We start from the raw sequence: 17,074 nt of genomic DNA, 5'->3' as shown, positions 1-17,074 counted from the left end.
TTTGAACATCTGAGTACAGACTTCAAAGAACCCTTACCCTCCACGAATTGCAACATCATCGATGAGTACTTGCAGTTCCCCTTTGCCTGGACATGACTGCAGCTACTGTCATAAATGCTCTGAACAATCTGTTCACCCCTGCTACATCCACATCGACAGTGGTTTGTCCTTCATGAGGGACAAGCTGCATCAATATTTGCTGTCCAAAGGCATTGCCTCTAGCTGACCACCAGCTATAACCCCAAAGGGAATGGCCAGGTGGAGCGGGAGAATGGCACAAGCTGGAAGGCAGTGCTACTGGCCTTAAAGTCCAAGGGCCTCTGACTAGCAAGAAGTCCTCCCAGAGGCCCTCCACACTACCTGGTCCCTCCTGTGAACAGCCACCAACAAGACACCTCACGAGAGACTCTTTACATTCCCTAGGAAATCAGCGTCAGGAACTACCATACCCACCTGGCTGATATTCCCCAGGCCCGTCCTACTTGACAAGCACTTGAGGACCCATAAGTCTGACCTTCTGGTCGAGAGGATCCAGCTGTTCCATGCTAGCCCACGGTTCACCTACATGGCATTCCTGGACAGATGCAAAGACACACTATCCATCTGGGTCCTGTCACATGAGGGAGTTCTCCAGGGCTTCAGACTCCTATTCCCACCTCCTCAGCCAACCCAGCAGCTGACACACATGCTTCCACCCTCCCAGCTCAACCAAGCACCCCAGCCGGGCCAACCAGGATGGAGCGGCCACACCTGACAGAGACCACCACAGACCCTCGGATGGAGGCAAATCAGTCACAACCCCAAAGGAGGCCGCCGGACAGACTGAACTTATGAGGTCACCTGACCAAACCCCCCCTCCCGGGACTCCTTTTAAAAAAGGAGTTGAATGTGGTGAAACCACTATTGTGTATGTAAATGATGTGACCTTTTATGTTTGGCCCTGCTCTCACAGGCTGCCTGATGACTCCCTCCCTTTATCCCCCATAAAGACTGTCATGCCACAATTCTGCCCCCAGTTTGAGTTTGGGTCAGGCAGAGCCAGCAATACAAGCTAATAAAAGCCTTCAGTTCCAGTAACATCAGTCTTTGTGTAATTGATCATGCATCACAATCTTTTATTGAATACAAAAATCAACAAAGTGATGTATTCTTCACTTAAAATTCAAATTAAAATGCAAATGGACAGAATCCAAGATCTATTTTAAATGATTACTTTTTCAAGAAAAAGGGGATTTTATATTTTTGAAATTATTAAATGATTCCTTTCTTACACTTTGTGTTGCTAACCCTCAGAATATTTGTGTTTGTAATAGTTTTATTATTTGGGTTTTAACTCTGACTTGATTTTGCTTCCTTAGACCTTGGTTGAATATGGAGCAAATGTGACAATACAGAATCAAGATGGAGAGAAGCCATCCCAAAGTGCAGAGCGGCATGGGCACACAACGTGTTCACGTTACTTGATAGTTGTAGAAACCTGCATGTCTCTAGCTTCGCAAGTGGTGAAGTTAACAAAACAACTAAAAGAGTAAGTCATGGTACCACAAAAGACAGGTACAGAAATAGTTTAAAATATTCTGGGCCTGTCTTCCTGTATATTTCTGTTATAATTGCATATTTTCAGTATTAATAATATTGTGCTTTTATTCTTCATTTAGAATTTCTCTGATAGTGGAATTTTAACTTGCCTGTTTTTCTTCTCAGTGAATTTCCTGTATCAAATATCATATAACCATATAACAATTAGAGCACAGAAACAGGCCATTTTGGCCCTTCTAGTCTGTACTGAACTAAGTCCTCTCCTCTAGTCCTATCTACTTGCACCTTGCCCATAACCCTCCATTCCCCTCCCATCCATATACCTATCCAATTTTTCCTTAAATGACAAAATGGACCCTGCCACCACTACTTCTCCCAGAAGCACATTCCACAGCCACCACTCTCTGAATAAAGTTCCCCCTCGTGTTACTTCTAAACCTTTTCCCCTTAACTCATGATCTCTTGTTTCAATCTCCTTCTCTCAATGAAAAAAGCCTATCCACATCATAATGTTAAAATTAACTTTGAGGTAGTAATGTTAGATATAAACATAAAACAAATATTTCTTGCTGGAATAGTGATAAGTACAGAAGAAGCAAACTTAGTTATTAAACAATTTATTCTCCAGTTTTATTGTAAAGCTTTTATGTTTTGAAGGGGCTGTATTTCATCACAAGAAGACCATTGTAATTTCTGTAGAGAATAGTCCTCATATGTCATTTTGCCTGCTTGAAATCCTCAGCACATGGCTGGTTCACCACAGAATGTTCTGTTTTCACTGCATGTTTACCAACAGACCAAATATGAAAATTTTTAAGTTTTACACTGTTAGAATTAGCATTTTACAGCTTTTGCTGGATTCTCGCACATTTTTGCATTCGGGAATCACTCATTATTTTTTCATTCCAAACATTTATTTAATTTGTGTGTTTGTGTTTCTTTGCACAGGCAAACAGTGGAGCAGGTCAGCTTACAAAACCAGCTGCAGTATTTCCTACAAGACCAGGCAACTGAAACATCAGAACTTCAATCTCAAAGGTATTTAAAATGACTTCAAATCTTACACTGTATTTAGATACTATAATGTTTTTAATAAATGGATAACAATAATTGCATTTCAAATGGAAGTGTATCCTTTGCCCAATCTTCACAGTTAAGTCTGCAAGCATAATTTGAAATAGCTGAAATGTGATCAGATAGAGGCAAGTAAAGGGGGATTTCCTTGCAATGTTTCATATAATATATCTCAAAGGCTTTTAGAAAATCTTATAAAGGCAGTTGAACCGAATATTTAAGATGTGCAGTATTTCATTGTGGGAACTATGCTATAGGAATAACTATGCAAGCAAATTAAGAGACGAGGCATTGAAAGATCCAGCAATCAGTTTAAAAATATTCATATTTTGGCATTCTTTTCTTTCTTAAACATTTAAAATTCTAGTTTGAGGATAGATCCTAATTTGGTTGTGTAAATACAGGTGTTCATTAATTTTGTACAAGACATTTAAGCCCTCATTGTTTCATCTGCAGTTGGAATGTTTGTAGTCATTCTACATTCATGTTCAATAATATGACATAATGAAAGAAAGACCTTGGTTATCAGTCAATCTGTACATGAATAGTACCTGAATATTAAATAGGCTAAATTAGGCATTGACCCTTGTGTTGATCTCCAAATGATTACTTCAAAAGCTGAACTCCCAAGCAAATATCAGTGGATATCGCTGGAAATGAACAATAACCAAATTTTCTTTCAACAGTCCAGGAGTGTACTTCAAAAGAAAGAAAACAATTGGATGGAGAACTAATAGATGGGAACGAGGGTATATTTCTGATTGGATGAGATCAGAATTGCTGTTCACGAACTCACCTGATTGATAGATCAATGGCAAAAGTTAGAGAAGGGGAGAGAAAACAGGCAGAAGAACATGATTCAGCTATAAAATGCAAATAAGAGCTGTGAGAAAAGCCTAGTAAATCAGATAGAGTTAGCAGAGAAAAAAAATTTGAATTCATTACGATAAACCAAACCAGCTATTACCATACAAACTCAGAGAATTGTCTAAATTTGTTCAATTTGATATTGAATCCAGAAGCCTGCAACCTGTCCAGGTGAACAATGAGGTTATAAGAAATAGAGTAGGAGTAGTTCATGTGACCCCTTAAGCCTGCTGCGCTATTCAATAAGATCATGGCTGATCTGGCCATATACTCAGCTCCACTTACACATCTTGTGATAGTCAGCTCACGCTGTCACAACAGAGCACACACAGCAGAACATACAACCAACTTTATTATATTACACGAGCAGGAGGAAGGGATGCAAAGAAGAGTAGATGGTGTCACTCCTTCCCTGCACTGTATTTTGGCACACTTTGTATGGTTCTTTTTGGTGGTGCATTTTTCACAAGTTTCTTATACAGTTTGTTTGAGGTGAATTGTTCCTGTTTCTCATAAGCATCTGTCTTTGTGGTTTGTTTTCTTAGGAACGTAAATTAATTACTTCGAACAATTACGTTAACAGTTAATCTCGTTTAAGTTTCGGTTCTTACAAATTTAAACTGTTGTCTTGAGGCTTTGTTTTTAGGATATATCAAGCACCTTTGTGTTTGTGTAGCCTTGATTTTGGTCTTACTGTCTAATGCTAATTGTTGGCAGGGTTAATCAAATCTTTATCACACACAAAGTAGAGGAAGTTTCCCTTAGTATTTGACATTCCTGTGTGATATTTCTGCATTTGTTTATATTAATGCTAATTGTCTATCTGTACGGCTGACAAATCTTTTATCAGTGTACACAGGAGAGTGGCTCCTTAATGTCTGTCATTCCTGTTTGAGTTTTTCTAAATTCTTTACATTCCCTCCTTTTATCATTCCATGATAACCACAAAATGACTGGAGGTTGCATGTTGCAGCACACTTTTACAAAGACAGCATAAAAACAGTACATCTACAAGGATAGCTAGGAGTATAAAAACTCGGTGCTTCGTTTTTAATGTTCCAGTCACACATTCCACTATTCCTGCCGGCTGGGGGCAATGGGAGCAGTGGAATCACTGCTGGATCCCCAATTCCTTGTATAATCCATCCTTTATCCTGGCTTCAAAGTGAGGGTCATTATCTGAACTGAATGCCTCAAGCAGTCCACAGCAGGGAATTATTTCCCTTAACAAAATATTAACTAACAGTCAAAGCTATTGTTGGTGGTTGGGATAGCCTCCATCCAGCGACTAAAAACATACACTATCACCAAGCAATTGTTTACAGCAATTCACTGAGGATAATTCAATAAAATTTAATTATTAGCAAGAAAAATGGCCTCTTGGCAAGGGGTACTTCCCTGCTGGCATGGTGTCCATTTACCAACAATATGTTATTGGCATAAAGGAGACCGAATGAAGTGAATAATTCAACATATTGAAAAATGGAAAGCTCTATGCAGAACTTTGGGAATAGAGGAAAACCAAAGATTATGTAGTGCATATAGACTTGTACACTGCCTGAAAATCTAAATGCTTTTGCACCTCTGGACAGTCATTCAGCCATTGGCATTCACATGCACTTTGCCGTATCACTTTGTGCATCTCCAACAGATTACAGGTACTATTAACTTAACCAATTTTCTGCATACTTGAACTTTCGAATTCACTATTATGATCACTTTATCCATACAATGTAGTGTTAACATGAGCAATGTTTCTTAGTGACAAAACTACAGCTCATCACTCTCTCATTCCAAATATTCATCCCAAAACTCAACTGCGATCTACTGTATTTTGACAATATCTCCCATATTTTCTCCTTCTCTCTAGGAGTCGAAATAGTATAAATGTTTTGTTTTTACTCTTAATTTTCTCACTGACACATTTGTCAACTAAACTTGCTGTTTGCCTCTTCATTTTCTTGTCTTCTGTTACTGAGATGCTGCACTTCACTAACATGCAAATATTCAGCCTTTCAGAAATAGTAGGACCTTGTTAAAGTAGCAGGAATGTTCTTGCTTTGACCGTTTGCAGGAACTACAGGTTATGACTGAATGTCTGAAGCTCCATTTGAACTAGGTTTATGCTTCAAAGGAGAATGGAGCTTAAAGGGTAAAAAAAAGTAAAACACAGAATTCTGTGGACACCGTGGTTCAAATAAAAACATGCAATGCTGGAGAGACTCCACAGGTCAAACCATGCCCATTATATAGAAAAGGTAGAGATTCATAACTCGCATTTCAGGCTTGAGCCCTTCATCAGAGCTTAAAGGGACATCAGCTTAAAGAAAATTGTTGTTTTAACAAAAACAAGGGTGGTTTAAAGTGAATATTCTGAGATTAAACAAACAGCAGTACAAATGTACACTGCAACAAGCATTTTGAAACGGTGTTTTCTCAACACATTTTATGTCACATGTTTGTCTCAATCCGAACCCCTCCTTAATGTTCTCATTTGGAGCAGTCTCGGTCAAAATAGCCAAATAGAGAAATATTTTTCATCCATGGCATTTCCCGACAAAGCCCTCACACAAATAAAACTACAGCATGCAGGTAAGATTGTAATGAAAAAGAGTACCAAACCTAAGTTTGCAAAATTGTCATTGCAGCATTTCCAATGAGTCCCACAGATTGACTGATATCAACATTGTTCTGTTCTAAATAGTTGACATGAAATTTCTCACCCCTTTAACAAATATTCAGCCACCTCTACCTTGAATACTCACAGAATCTGCTTACACTGTCATTTGAAGAAGAGTTCCAAAGTATTCAAACTTCTGAAAGCATTAAATGCCTAAGGAGAGGAAAAAAAGGTCCACCTTCTATAAATTGTTTGTGTATGTAATTCATCCCTGGTGCAATTTTCCCAAGCTCGCTATAAATTGTGCGTGTGTTTCATTCCTGATGCGATTTTCCCATGCTCATCTACAAACTTTGCGCCTCTGTGACACCCGTCTCCTGTAAATAAAATCATTTACGACAAGACCGTGTTCAGGGTCCCCGCCTCTGAGACCCATCATATCTACTTTCTTACTCACAGCAATTGTGTATGAAAGTTTCATAAGCAAAATAAAATTGTGCACCAATAAATCAATTTTTTTCTACCTAAAAAATCTCAGTTTTTATAGCAAATAGCAGATCTTTAATCTGAATTGCTAATTCAGTTTTATGTACTGCAGATGCTGCTAGATTGCTGTATATTATCGGAATACCATGTTCCTTATTTCAATTTTAACCATTTGTGGTTTTTTAAATATCCCATTTAATTTTTATTTCAATATCGATCACTATTGAATAATACATACTACAGTGCTCCAGTTGTGATGCTTGCAAGCCTCCATTAAGCACCTTCTTGTTTGATTTACAGATTATCCAAATAACTTAGTTGGATTTTTTTTTAATTTACCGTATATTTCAGGTCATCACAGAGTGCCTTTTCTGTTTCTCTTATTTCAAGTGAAACATTAGTTAGCCAATCCTCTCCTCTTGCATGAACCTCAAGGATTTTGACCAGGCCAGCACTCACAACCTGTCTTCCAAATGGGGTTTTCCACAAGTTTGCCAGCTTGTCCTGTTCCAGTTTCAGTTGCTGCTGGCTGTAGAACTGATCTACTGATCTCTCTCTCTCTCACACTGTGAAAGCCTGTTTTACTCTCTCTGCTTGCAAAACCACATGACCCTCGTAGAACAGCAAGTTCCACTCCAGACAGAATGCAGCTCTGACAAGTTCTTCCATCTGTTGCCTTTTTGTAAACAACAATCCATTAGTGAAGTATCTTGGGCACTCTCCAAAGCTTTTGCAAAGGCTGTGAGGCAGACATTAGCAGAGCTCCAGTATTTTAACTAAGATCTATTTTAGTGTTTGTATATGACCTACACTAAAAAACCTGCCCCAATTTATCTCCAAAAAACACATCTATATTCTGTCACTGTGCCTGACATGCAAATGGGATCCCAAAGTATGTTCTTTTTCTCTATTCCTTTTCCCCTTTCTTTTGCAGCTTTTTGTGCTTATCTCTCTCACATTTGTCATTCCTGGTCAGAATAGTTTTATCTCTCCTCTGAATTGCTTCATCATTCCATTTGTTGATTTTTTTTTCCATTTCTTCACTACATCTTTTTTTCTACACTTTGTCCTTGCAATCACATGATTCTATGTCCTAAGTTCCTCCCTTTGTTTCTGTTCCCTTTCTATTCTCTTTTGCCAGTCACACTCTGACTGCAATACCTGCCAGGTTTTTTTAGTTTGCATTCTGAGTAAATATCGCTATTCCCCTGCAGCTTGCATTATCCCTCCGGTTTTTGTCTCTTCCCATTTCTTGTGGGAATACGCTTTTCATTCCTTTATTTATTTATTTTTTGCAGCTCTTTCTCAAATTAATTGTTCTGTCTTCGCCGTAGTACCCATGTTCCTCCTATGGGCCAAACTTCTTTTGTTAGGGTCACACTTAACATTCTTAAGTTCTTTTCGTCTCCTGGGTGCAAATCACACATTGCCTTCACCAGAGAGCCATTTTAACTCTGTTCCATTATCATAAACTACTATTTAAAAAATTTAACATTTAAATTTTCCTGTCCAGCCCTTTTTCGGGTCCTGATCAATTCCTACTTTCTTTACTAAGTTGTGCAATGCACTGTCCAATTTGAAACATTCTAACCTACCCAATTAAATTCCTACTCCTAATTTACCATGTCCTCATTTCTTAATCTCTGCCAAAACTGTTTGCAATTGATGGTAATCCTTACCATAGTTCGGATACAAATAACACTTGTTGTACTGGGATACCCCTATCACTTCTGTTCATAGATCGTCCCATTTTCCTAGCTTGATTTCCAAAATTGTTCTCAAAATTAAAACTTACCCAGGCTAACCAACCCATGCAACAACAAGCAAAAATTCTATTATTCTTTTCTTGTCTTCACTCTCAGGGTCTTTATCAGATCTCATCAGAGAACCAGATCAACCTCAGATGAGGAAACACAGTGTTCCCAGGAGCTCAAGTGTTTCAAAGGTGCACTGTTAACTCTGTCCAAAGTCCTGGTTTCCTTGTGGCCTCTTAATCTGTGGCAGTTGTCCCAGCAAGATCCTGCCGACTACACCAATGTGATAGCCTATTCTGTCACAACAGAACACACACAGCAGAACTACAGAGCATACAACCAACTTTATTATTATTATTATACTAGCAGGAGTAAGGGATGCAAAGAAGAGTACTGAGTATCACTCTTCCCCTGCCCTGAACCTTACTCAAAGTAAACAGCATTTTGGCACACCTTGTATGGTTCATTTCGGCAATGAATTTTTCAAAAGTTTCTTACACAGGTTGTTTGAGGTGGATTGTTCCTGTTTCTCATTAATATTTGACTTTGTGGGGTTTTTTCTTAGGAATGTAAATTAATTACATCAAACAATTACTCACGTTAACAGTTAATCTTGTTTAAGTTTTCTTGCATATTTAAAGCGTATCTCAACATTTTGTTTCTAAGATTATATTAAGCACCTTTATGTTTGTAGCCTTGTTTTTGGTCTTATTGTCTAACGTTAATTGTTTATCCGCAGGGCTAATCAAATCTTTATCACACACACACACACACACACACACACACACACACACACACACACACACACACACACACACACACACATAGCAGAGGAAATTTCCCTTACCATTTGACATTCCTGTGTGATATTTCTGCATTAATTTATATTAATGGTAATTGTCTATCTGTAAGGCTAACAAATCTTTTATCAGTCTACACAAAGCAGTGGCCTCTTTCCTTAATGTTTGTCATTCCAGTGTGACTTTTTCTAAACCCTTTACAACCTTTTTCCCTAATGTTTGGAGTGATGTTCCCCCAAATGTGTTTTGGGCCTCATCAGTAGGGCACAGAAAAGTAAGCCAAAGCAAGACTGGGATGATGAATTAAAGTGACAGACAACCGAAAGCTAAGGGTGGCTCCTGCATTTCATCTCATTACAAAGGAATCATTTGATTTCAGCAATTTTTGAAGACCATGCGGCTTCATGTGAGGTCGAGGTCCTTGGATGTTGGGAACGGATTCAATAAAAAGCATTAATAGAATAGCATCTGAAGGTCCAGAAACATTGGGAGCCGAAGTCCTGAGTGTGCAACCTTCACTGAGTTATACCGTAATTATGCAGACATCATCTGTGGTTTTGAGGTGTGAATTGGAGCAATCTGGAGAAATACTGTTTCTATAAATGCGCATTTGTGCTAGTCAGTAATTGATCTGCAAAAACTGCATTGGATTGTACCTCATCTCCCCACTAAAACTCATTTAAATGAAACTGATGGAAAGCAAACTCAAATTATCAGCATTGATAAGACGATCTAACCAGCTTTGTTAATGATGTAATGTTTATTTTATAAACCAAAGCTTTTCTATAATTGAAAATTAATAATCTTTCTAATTTTTTAGCTCATCCGAGTGGTTCAGGAATAGCTCCGTGAATGTTTGGTACAGCACCAAGAAACTTTTAAAAATTTATTCTGATGTATCTTGTGCTTTTTTTTTAATTATTATTTTCTCACACAACCAGTTCCTCCACACCATCTGAAAACAGTAAGAAGAAAAATAATTTGTCGGGTGATCAAAAGGTGACTGCTGTAAATGCAAAGGGGAGCGCAACTGTATCCAGCACTGATTCAAAACCAAAGATGACCACAATCAGGATGCTGAAACAGAAAGGCGAAGAAGCAGACAAAATTATCCGTCAACTTTTGGGAGAAGAGATTTCTGGAAATGTGTGCACACAGGAAAAGCTTTCTTTGGAATTTCAAGATGGGCAGGAGGGAAGTGCTGTGGCCGGATCTGCAAGAAAATCCCTGAGAGACAAAAAGGAACTCAAACTGAGCAGACTCCGATATTCTCAGAGATCCTCTAGTGAGTCAGATACTGATACCCATGTTGGTGAAGATCCGAAGAATTCTCCCATTAAAAGAGATAGCAAGCCACGAACACAGGCCATTGTTGAAAAAGAGGAATGTACTGTAAAAGTTCAGTTCATGATTAAAAAGCATACTTCAGCAATAGGCAGAATGTTCCCTAAAGCTTCTGGTGCATCAGAGGACCAAAGCCATTCTCCTGTTGCTGAAAGCTTTGATAAATTTTCCGACTGTCAGTATCAGATGATGAGTCCAATCAGGGCCCAACTTGCTGAGGACCCATTTCTGCTTTGTGCTGACAGCAGTGACATTGGTACCATGCAAAAAATGACAAACAGCCCCAAAAGTGCTCTTAAATCACCAGCTTCAAAAAGCAGAACTTCTCAGAATTTAAAACTAAGAGTAACCTTTGAGGAACCTGTTGTGGAAATTGAGCAAGCAGGTTGTGATTTAGAGAACAGGAAGGATGCAGAAAGTGAAAAAACATTGCCAAAATCTCCAACTAGTTTAGATATCATTGAGCCATTGAACAGATATATTGGACATTTTCATTCACCAGTGGAATCTATAAACACAAACCAGAACAACAATAACTCACAAACTGTCCATATGGATTATGTTCCCAGTTTACCACTGAATTCTGCAGGGAAGAAAGTTGGAGGTTCAAAACCAAGTATTTTAACACCCACAAAAGTTAATAGTAAGGCAGACAGTGTGGTAAAATCTACAAAATAATCTTCTTTAAACATTTATCACTAAAATGCCAAACTAACTTTTTTTTAAAACACAAAATAAACTCAATTTTTATTTTGGGTAAATTTGTATAGATGAAACTAACCTGAACAAATCTAAAAGTATGCTGACATTTTCTACTTTTTTTTTACAAGATACTAATGTAAAATAAAAAGATATAGGCAATAGTTCCAAAGTTTCTTTCAAATAAACTGTGATTGTGTCTACATTATAAATGCTCATTATTTTATAATATAAATTGTATAGAGTAGGGGAGTGGAATGTGAATGGTGTTAACATTGGTATACTGCACAAAATCAATACCACTACTACTAAACAAAAATATTGAATTTTGTGGACCATTATGCCAATATTTGTTCCTCCTCTCCTGGCGGCACTGATATCTCGACCAACAAATTAATCTTGGTGTCATCCTAGAGAATGTCTTCAAACTGTAATGGATATCACATTGACTGTATCCTGCAAGTTAGCCATATCATTGCTGGATAGCACTGAAATCATATTGTTCCCTTGCAAACCTTCTATGGTCATTCTGAATACAGGTATAAAGTCTCAATTTTATCCTGACCAAAATCAACAAACACAGCACAAATTAAAATCAGGGTTGCATGGTCTGTATGGGTTAGCTGTTTAGTGCCTTAAATTTGCTGAACCATAATTTAAGAGTTCAGAAAAAATATTCTGCTTGATACACTGTTGACACAGTGGATTGAGGGATCACTTTTTTTTTACTTTCTGGAGATGGGTTTTATCAGTTTTCTTCTCTTCACAAAAGAATTATGAACAATTTTGTTCTATATTCTTTGTCAGGTATAATTTTTAAACTCCGTCTTCTCGTAATCAGTATAAAACTGATTCCACTCATAAGATGAAAAAATATGTAATTTCTCCAACAGTTCCATCCTCATATTAAAAGAGCACAACATTATTGATACTGTCTTTTGTAAATGGACTTGATTGTATTGAAGCACAATTCAGAACCTGAAATTTAAATCAATGGTGTTCAAATTTTCTTCTTTCCACTCACATAACCACCTTAAGCAATCCCCATCGGTGTTCTGTGATTAGTAAGGGATTGCTTAAGGTGGTGTGTGGGTGGAAAGAAAAAGTTTGAAAACCACTGTTCTAATTGTACCTCATTGACTCGTTATGTGCACAGTTTCATTACTCCAAAGGAAATGGACCAATGACAATTTTTCTCAAGCAAAATATTTCAGTAACAATTGGTTCTAGAGCAGTGGTTCTCAACCTTCCCTTCCCACTCATATCCCACCTTAAGCAATTCCTACTAATCACAGAGCACCAATGGCAGAGGAAGATTACTTAAAGTCATATGTGAATGTGGGGGGGGGGGGGGAAACTGTTTGAAAACCACTGATTTAAACTAACCTGCTGAGTTTTCTCTGTCCTGAATTCTTCACTCTATTTATTTTCATTCTTTGCAGTCTTTCATTGAGCTATATCTTTGACACTCATGTTGGCCTCACCATATTTATGTTGATTCTTTGTCCATGATTGAATTGACAAGATGGTAGATATTCCCTTGCACCAAAATTATTGTTTACCTGTCACAGCAAGGCCCAAGGCCCTAGGTGCAGTCTTTCATTCACCAGCAGGAATACAGCTGTCCGTGCCTTAATGTAGCTCAGTACAGCTTAGAGGCTGCACACACAAAACCAGTTTTGACAATGATGAGGCTCCAATTTCTAGCTGACAAGTGATGAAACATTCTCCGTGTTGCCTCCTGCGAATGTCTGAGTTGTCACAAACTGTCAATAACACGGGATTTAAAAAAAATAATTAACCACTAAACACCTGCAATATAAATAGACCTATGCTTAAATAAATAATTAATACCTGTGGGTCCATGACAAGATGGTCAAAGTTCGCATAGTTTTCTTATGGGAAAATCTTGCCTGAAAAACCAACTGCAATCTTTTGGGGAAACCACAAACAAGCTAGACATAGGAGATGCAGGGGACATTGTATATTTGGACTTTGCAACGGCGTTTGTCAGAAGGTGCCACACACGAGGCTTCTTCACAAAATGAGAGCCATGGAACTACAGGAAAAATACTAGGGTAGGACATTAGCTGATCAACAGGTAACAGAGTGAGAATAAAGGCATCCTTTTCTAGATGGCTACTAGTTACTAGTGGTGTACAGCAGGGGCCAGGATTATGGCAATTGTTTACATTGTACGGTAATGATTTAGATTGTGAACTAAATGGCTATGTTTGCAGATGATACAAAGATAGTTGGAGGGCCTCGTAGTGAGGAGGAAATGGAGAGGATGCAGAGAGATTTGAATAGATTAGGAAAATGGGTAAAGAAATGACAAATGAAATACAAAGTTGGAAAGTACAGTCATGCATCTTTGTTGAAGGAATAAGAGGGCAGTCTCTTATTTAGAGCGGAGACCATTCAAAATTCAGTGATGCGATGGGACTTGGGAGTCCTCGTGCAGGATTCCCCAAAGCTTAACCTTCAAGTTCCATCAGTGAAGAAAGTGAATGCAATTTTGGCAATCATATCTAGATGAATTGGATGCAAGGGAAACAATGTGATGTTAAAGCTTTATAAGGCACTAGGGAGGTCTCATTAGTTTGGGGTTCAGTTTTGGGCTTCTCATTTAAGAAAGAACTTCCTGGCATTGGTTTTGATGAAGATTTAGAAAAATTATTCCTGGAATGAAGGAATTGGCATATGAGGAACATTTGATAGACTGTACTTTCTTTGACTGTACTCCTTGGAGTTCAGAAGAATGAGGGAGGACGTCATAGAATCATTTTGAATGTTGAAGGACTTGCACAGATGTGGGAAATTTGCTTCCCTTGGTAGGGGAGTCAAGAACAAAAGGGCACAATTTCAGAATAGAAGGATGCCTATTCAAAACAGAGATATGGAGGATTTTACTGCCACTGGTGGCTGTGGAAGCCAGGCTATTAGGTGTATTTAAGGCAGAAATTGGTCGGTATCTGAATCATCTGGGTATCAAAGGTTATGGGGAGAAGGGGAATGGGGGTGAGTGGGAAAATTGATCAGCTCATGGTAAAATGGCAGAGTGGACTCAACTGACCAAACGGCCTAATTCTTCTCCTATATCCTATGGTCTTGTGTTTCAGTCCTTCATCTTTGACCAGTGTTTTAGGCTGAATTAGATGGTTTAAAATTTTGCAATCCTGTTCCAATGGTTCTGTTATTTACATCTTTGGCTCATTACCCATCTCTGCTCTTGCTCTTCCTTGCTGAAGCTTTTGAACACCCAGTACAATTATATTTTGTATGCCTCTCTCAGTTCCCAGCTGCATTCGTCTTGTCCTACATGAAATCCAATTTGCTTTATATTGGTTCTCAATATTTTAAAAGATTAAAGTTTCAATTTTTTAAAAATCACTTCATTCTGTCATTGTTCTCTATCAACCCTATAATCACTGTAGTTTCCCTGAGTGTATCTCTTTGTCTCATGATTAATGTGCTGCTTATTGGTATGCAGGTCCTACTCACTGGATTCTTCCCTCAAGGTCACTTGTCTTGACTTCTTTTCCCAAGCAACACCCACACCTCCATTTTCAACAAAGTTTCCCAAGTATGGTGTATATAATTATGTAATACAGAAGTATGCTTTTATATGGATTAAATAGACCATATTCCTTCATGATGCTTCCTTCTTATTTAGAACTGTACAGCACAGTACAGGTCCTTCTGTGCCAACCTATGTAAACCTACTTCACAACAATCTAATGTTTCCTCAACTCATACCCACAAACCTGCATTGTTCATGCCTATTTAAGAGGTTTTTTTTAAATGTCTCTATTGTACCAGCTTCCACCACCATTTTCGACAATGCACTATTTTAAAAACTTCCCTCTGACATTTCCCCTAAACTTTACTCACCTTAAATAGATATCCTCTGACATTTGTTAATGTCACCCCTGAAAAAGATGTTGGCTGTCCACTCTCTCTGAGCCTTTTGTAATCTTGTACATCTCTATTAGGTTGCCTCTTGACCATTGTTGCTCCATAGGGAAAAGTTCTTAGCTCTGTCAACCTTGCTTTATATGACATGTACTCCAATCCAAGCAAAATCCCGATAAATCTACTCTTCCCCCTTTCTGAAACATCCACAGCCTTTGTTTAGCAAGGCGACCAGACCAGTGTGATCTAACCAGAGTTTTATAGAGCTGCAGCATTATCTCACAACGATTGAACTCAATCATCTGACTGATTAAGGTCAACACACCATACATATTCTTAGCCACCCTATCTACTTAAGTGGCAACCTTGAAGGATCTATTGACCAAGATCTCTCTGTTCCTTCATGATGTTAAGTATCCTGCCATTAACCATGCACTCTGCCTTCTATTTCAACCTTCCAAAGTGCACCGCTTCACTCTTAATCAGATTGAGAACCATCTGCCAATTCTGTGCCCAACCTTGTACCCTGATTATATACCGTTGTAACCCACAGCAGCTTTCTATGCTATCCACAACACCTCCAACCTGTGTATCATCTGCAAACTTACTAACTTACCACTCCACTTCTTTATCCAAGTAATTTATAAAATCACAAAGAACAGGGCTTCCTGAACAAATCCCTACAGAATTCCACTAGTCACTGACCTCTAGACAGAATACGTTACCCATCCATCCTTTTGTTCAGACACCCATCGACACTCTTGATAAAGGGCTCAAGCCCGAAACGTTGGTTATGTCATGTTATCTTTGTTACATAAAGGACCCTGTTTGACCAGCTGAATTTTTCCAGCCTTTTGTGTTTTTACTACACTCCATCTACTACCATCCTCTGTTTTCTGCAGGCAAGCCAATTCCGAATCCAAGCAGTCAAGGTTTCTTTGATTCCTGGAATTATTTGACTTGGAATGAAGTCAGCCAAACAAATATCGTTCTTTGGCTGAATTACATTTTTTTTTTCCACTTGGCCCCTAAAATGTTCAAAACATTCTTTATGTTAAAGATACTATAAATGCAAATATTGTGCACAGTTTTATTTTTTTATTTGTGATGTTATAAACATGGATTGCCACAAGTTATAAATTTCAATCACTGAAAATATCATAAACCATAGAATTCTTTTGTAAAATTTAATTATTCTGTCAAAGCATGTTTTTGAAGCCAATTTTCAATTAAACAGAAGTTTGTTTTCTTTGGGTTATTTAATGCAAAAAAAAAACAGCAATCAAATGTTAACCATTTTGTCAACACATTTTATTTTACTGAAATGTCTGTCTTTGTCATGTTTAAACATTGTCATGTTTAAATTTTTATTTTGTTTATTGTTTGATAAAAATTTGAGTTGAATCCTGTTAAAACTTTGATTTGCACATTTTTTGTTTTCTGTAGAATTTCATGGCACTCTTATTTGTAGAAATAAAATTGTAACAGATCTAAATATCGGGTAACCACCTATTAAAGCAGTTTTTTTTTGTAGAAGTTGCACTGGATAGCAGATTCTTCTGGATGAATGTTTGAAACCTGGAACATATTTAGTAACCAGATGCCCTTCTTTGTTTCTGTAGTTATTACTGACACCGTTCAGAGATGAAGATGCTGTAAATGTGTGGATTTTTTTTAAAGCCTCACAAACACAGATGGGGGGAGGGAATCTAAGAAGCTACTTCCCTTGATCTTGTATTCAGAATGCTTGTGGATCGGAAACTGAATTGCAAGTTCATTGAAGTGTTTTAATTTAATGCCCGTCATTTTAAAGTTGGATGATGGTAGCTCCAGGGATAAAGCACTCTTTTTCGTTGGAAGTGGAATGTCAAACACAATAAACAAATTAATTGTTGAAGCTTATTTTTAAATAACATTCCTTTGCAAGGTATGTCTGCTTGTATGTCAATTGTCCATCTGTTCTGCAATATCTGTGT

At 37.9% G+C, this 17,074-nt stretch overlaps 1 protein-coding gene across 3 annotated transcripts in view; it reads left to right on the top strand.

Moving 5' to 3' along the window:
- sncaip (synuclein, alpha interacting protein) overlaps positions 1-16,400 on the top strand; it is a 111,336-nt gene extending 94,936 nt beyond the window's left edge. For all 3 annotated transcript variants that reach the window (XM_069893605.1, XM_069893597.1, XM_069893615.1), the window contains 3 exons: positions 1,359-1,528; positions 2,488-2,577; positions 10,082-16,400. In XM_069893605.1, the coding sequence (XP_069749706.1) occupies positions 1,359-1,528; positions 2,488-2,577; positions 10,082-11,162 (1,341 nt within the window). In that variant the 3' untranslated portion in view covers positions 11,163-16,400. The remainder of the gene's footprint in view (positions 1-1,358; positions 1,529-2,487; positions 2,578-10,081) is intronic.
- The last annotated feature ends 674 nt before the right edge of the window (positions 16,401-17,074 follow it).

This window comes from Narcine bancroftii, chromosome 1 (assembly GCF_036971445.1).
Source record: "Narcine bancroftii isolate sNarBan1 chromosome 1, sNarBan1.hap1, whole genome shotgun sequence".
Classification (NCBI taxonomy): domain Eukaryota; kingdom Metazoa; phylum Chordata; class Chondrichthyes; order Torpediniformes; family Narcinidae; genus Narcine; species Narcine bancroftii.
Note: the sequence above shows the minus strand (reverse complement) of the source record. Positions and strands in the feature narration are given on the sequence as shown.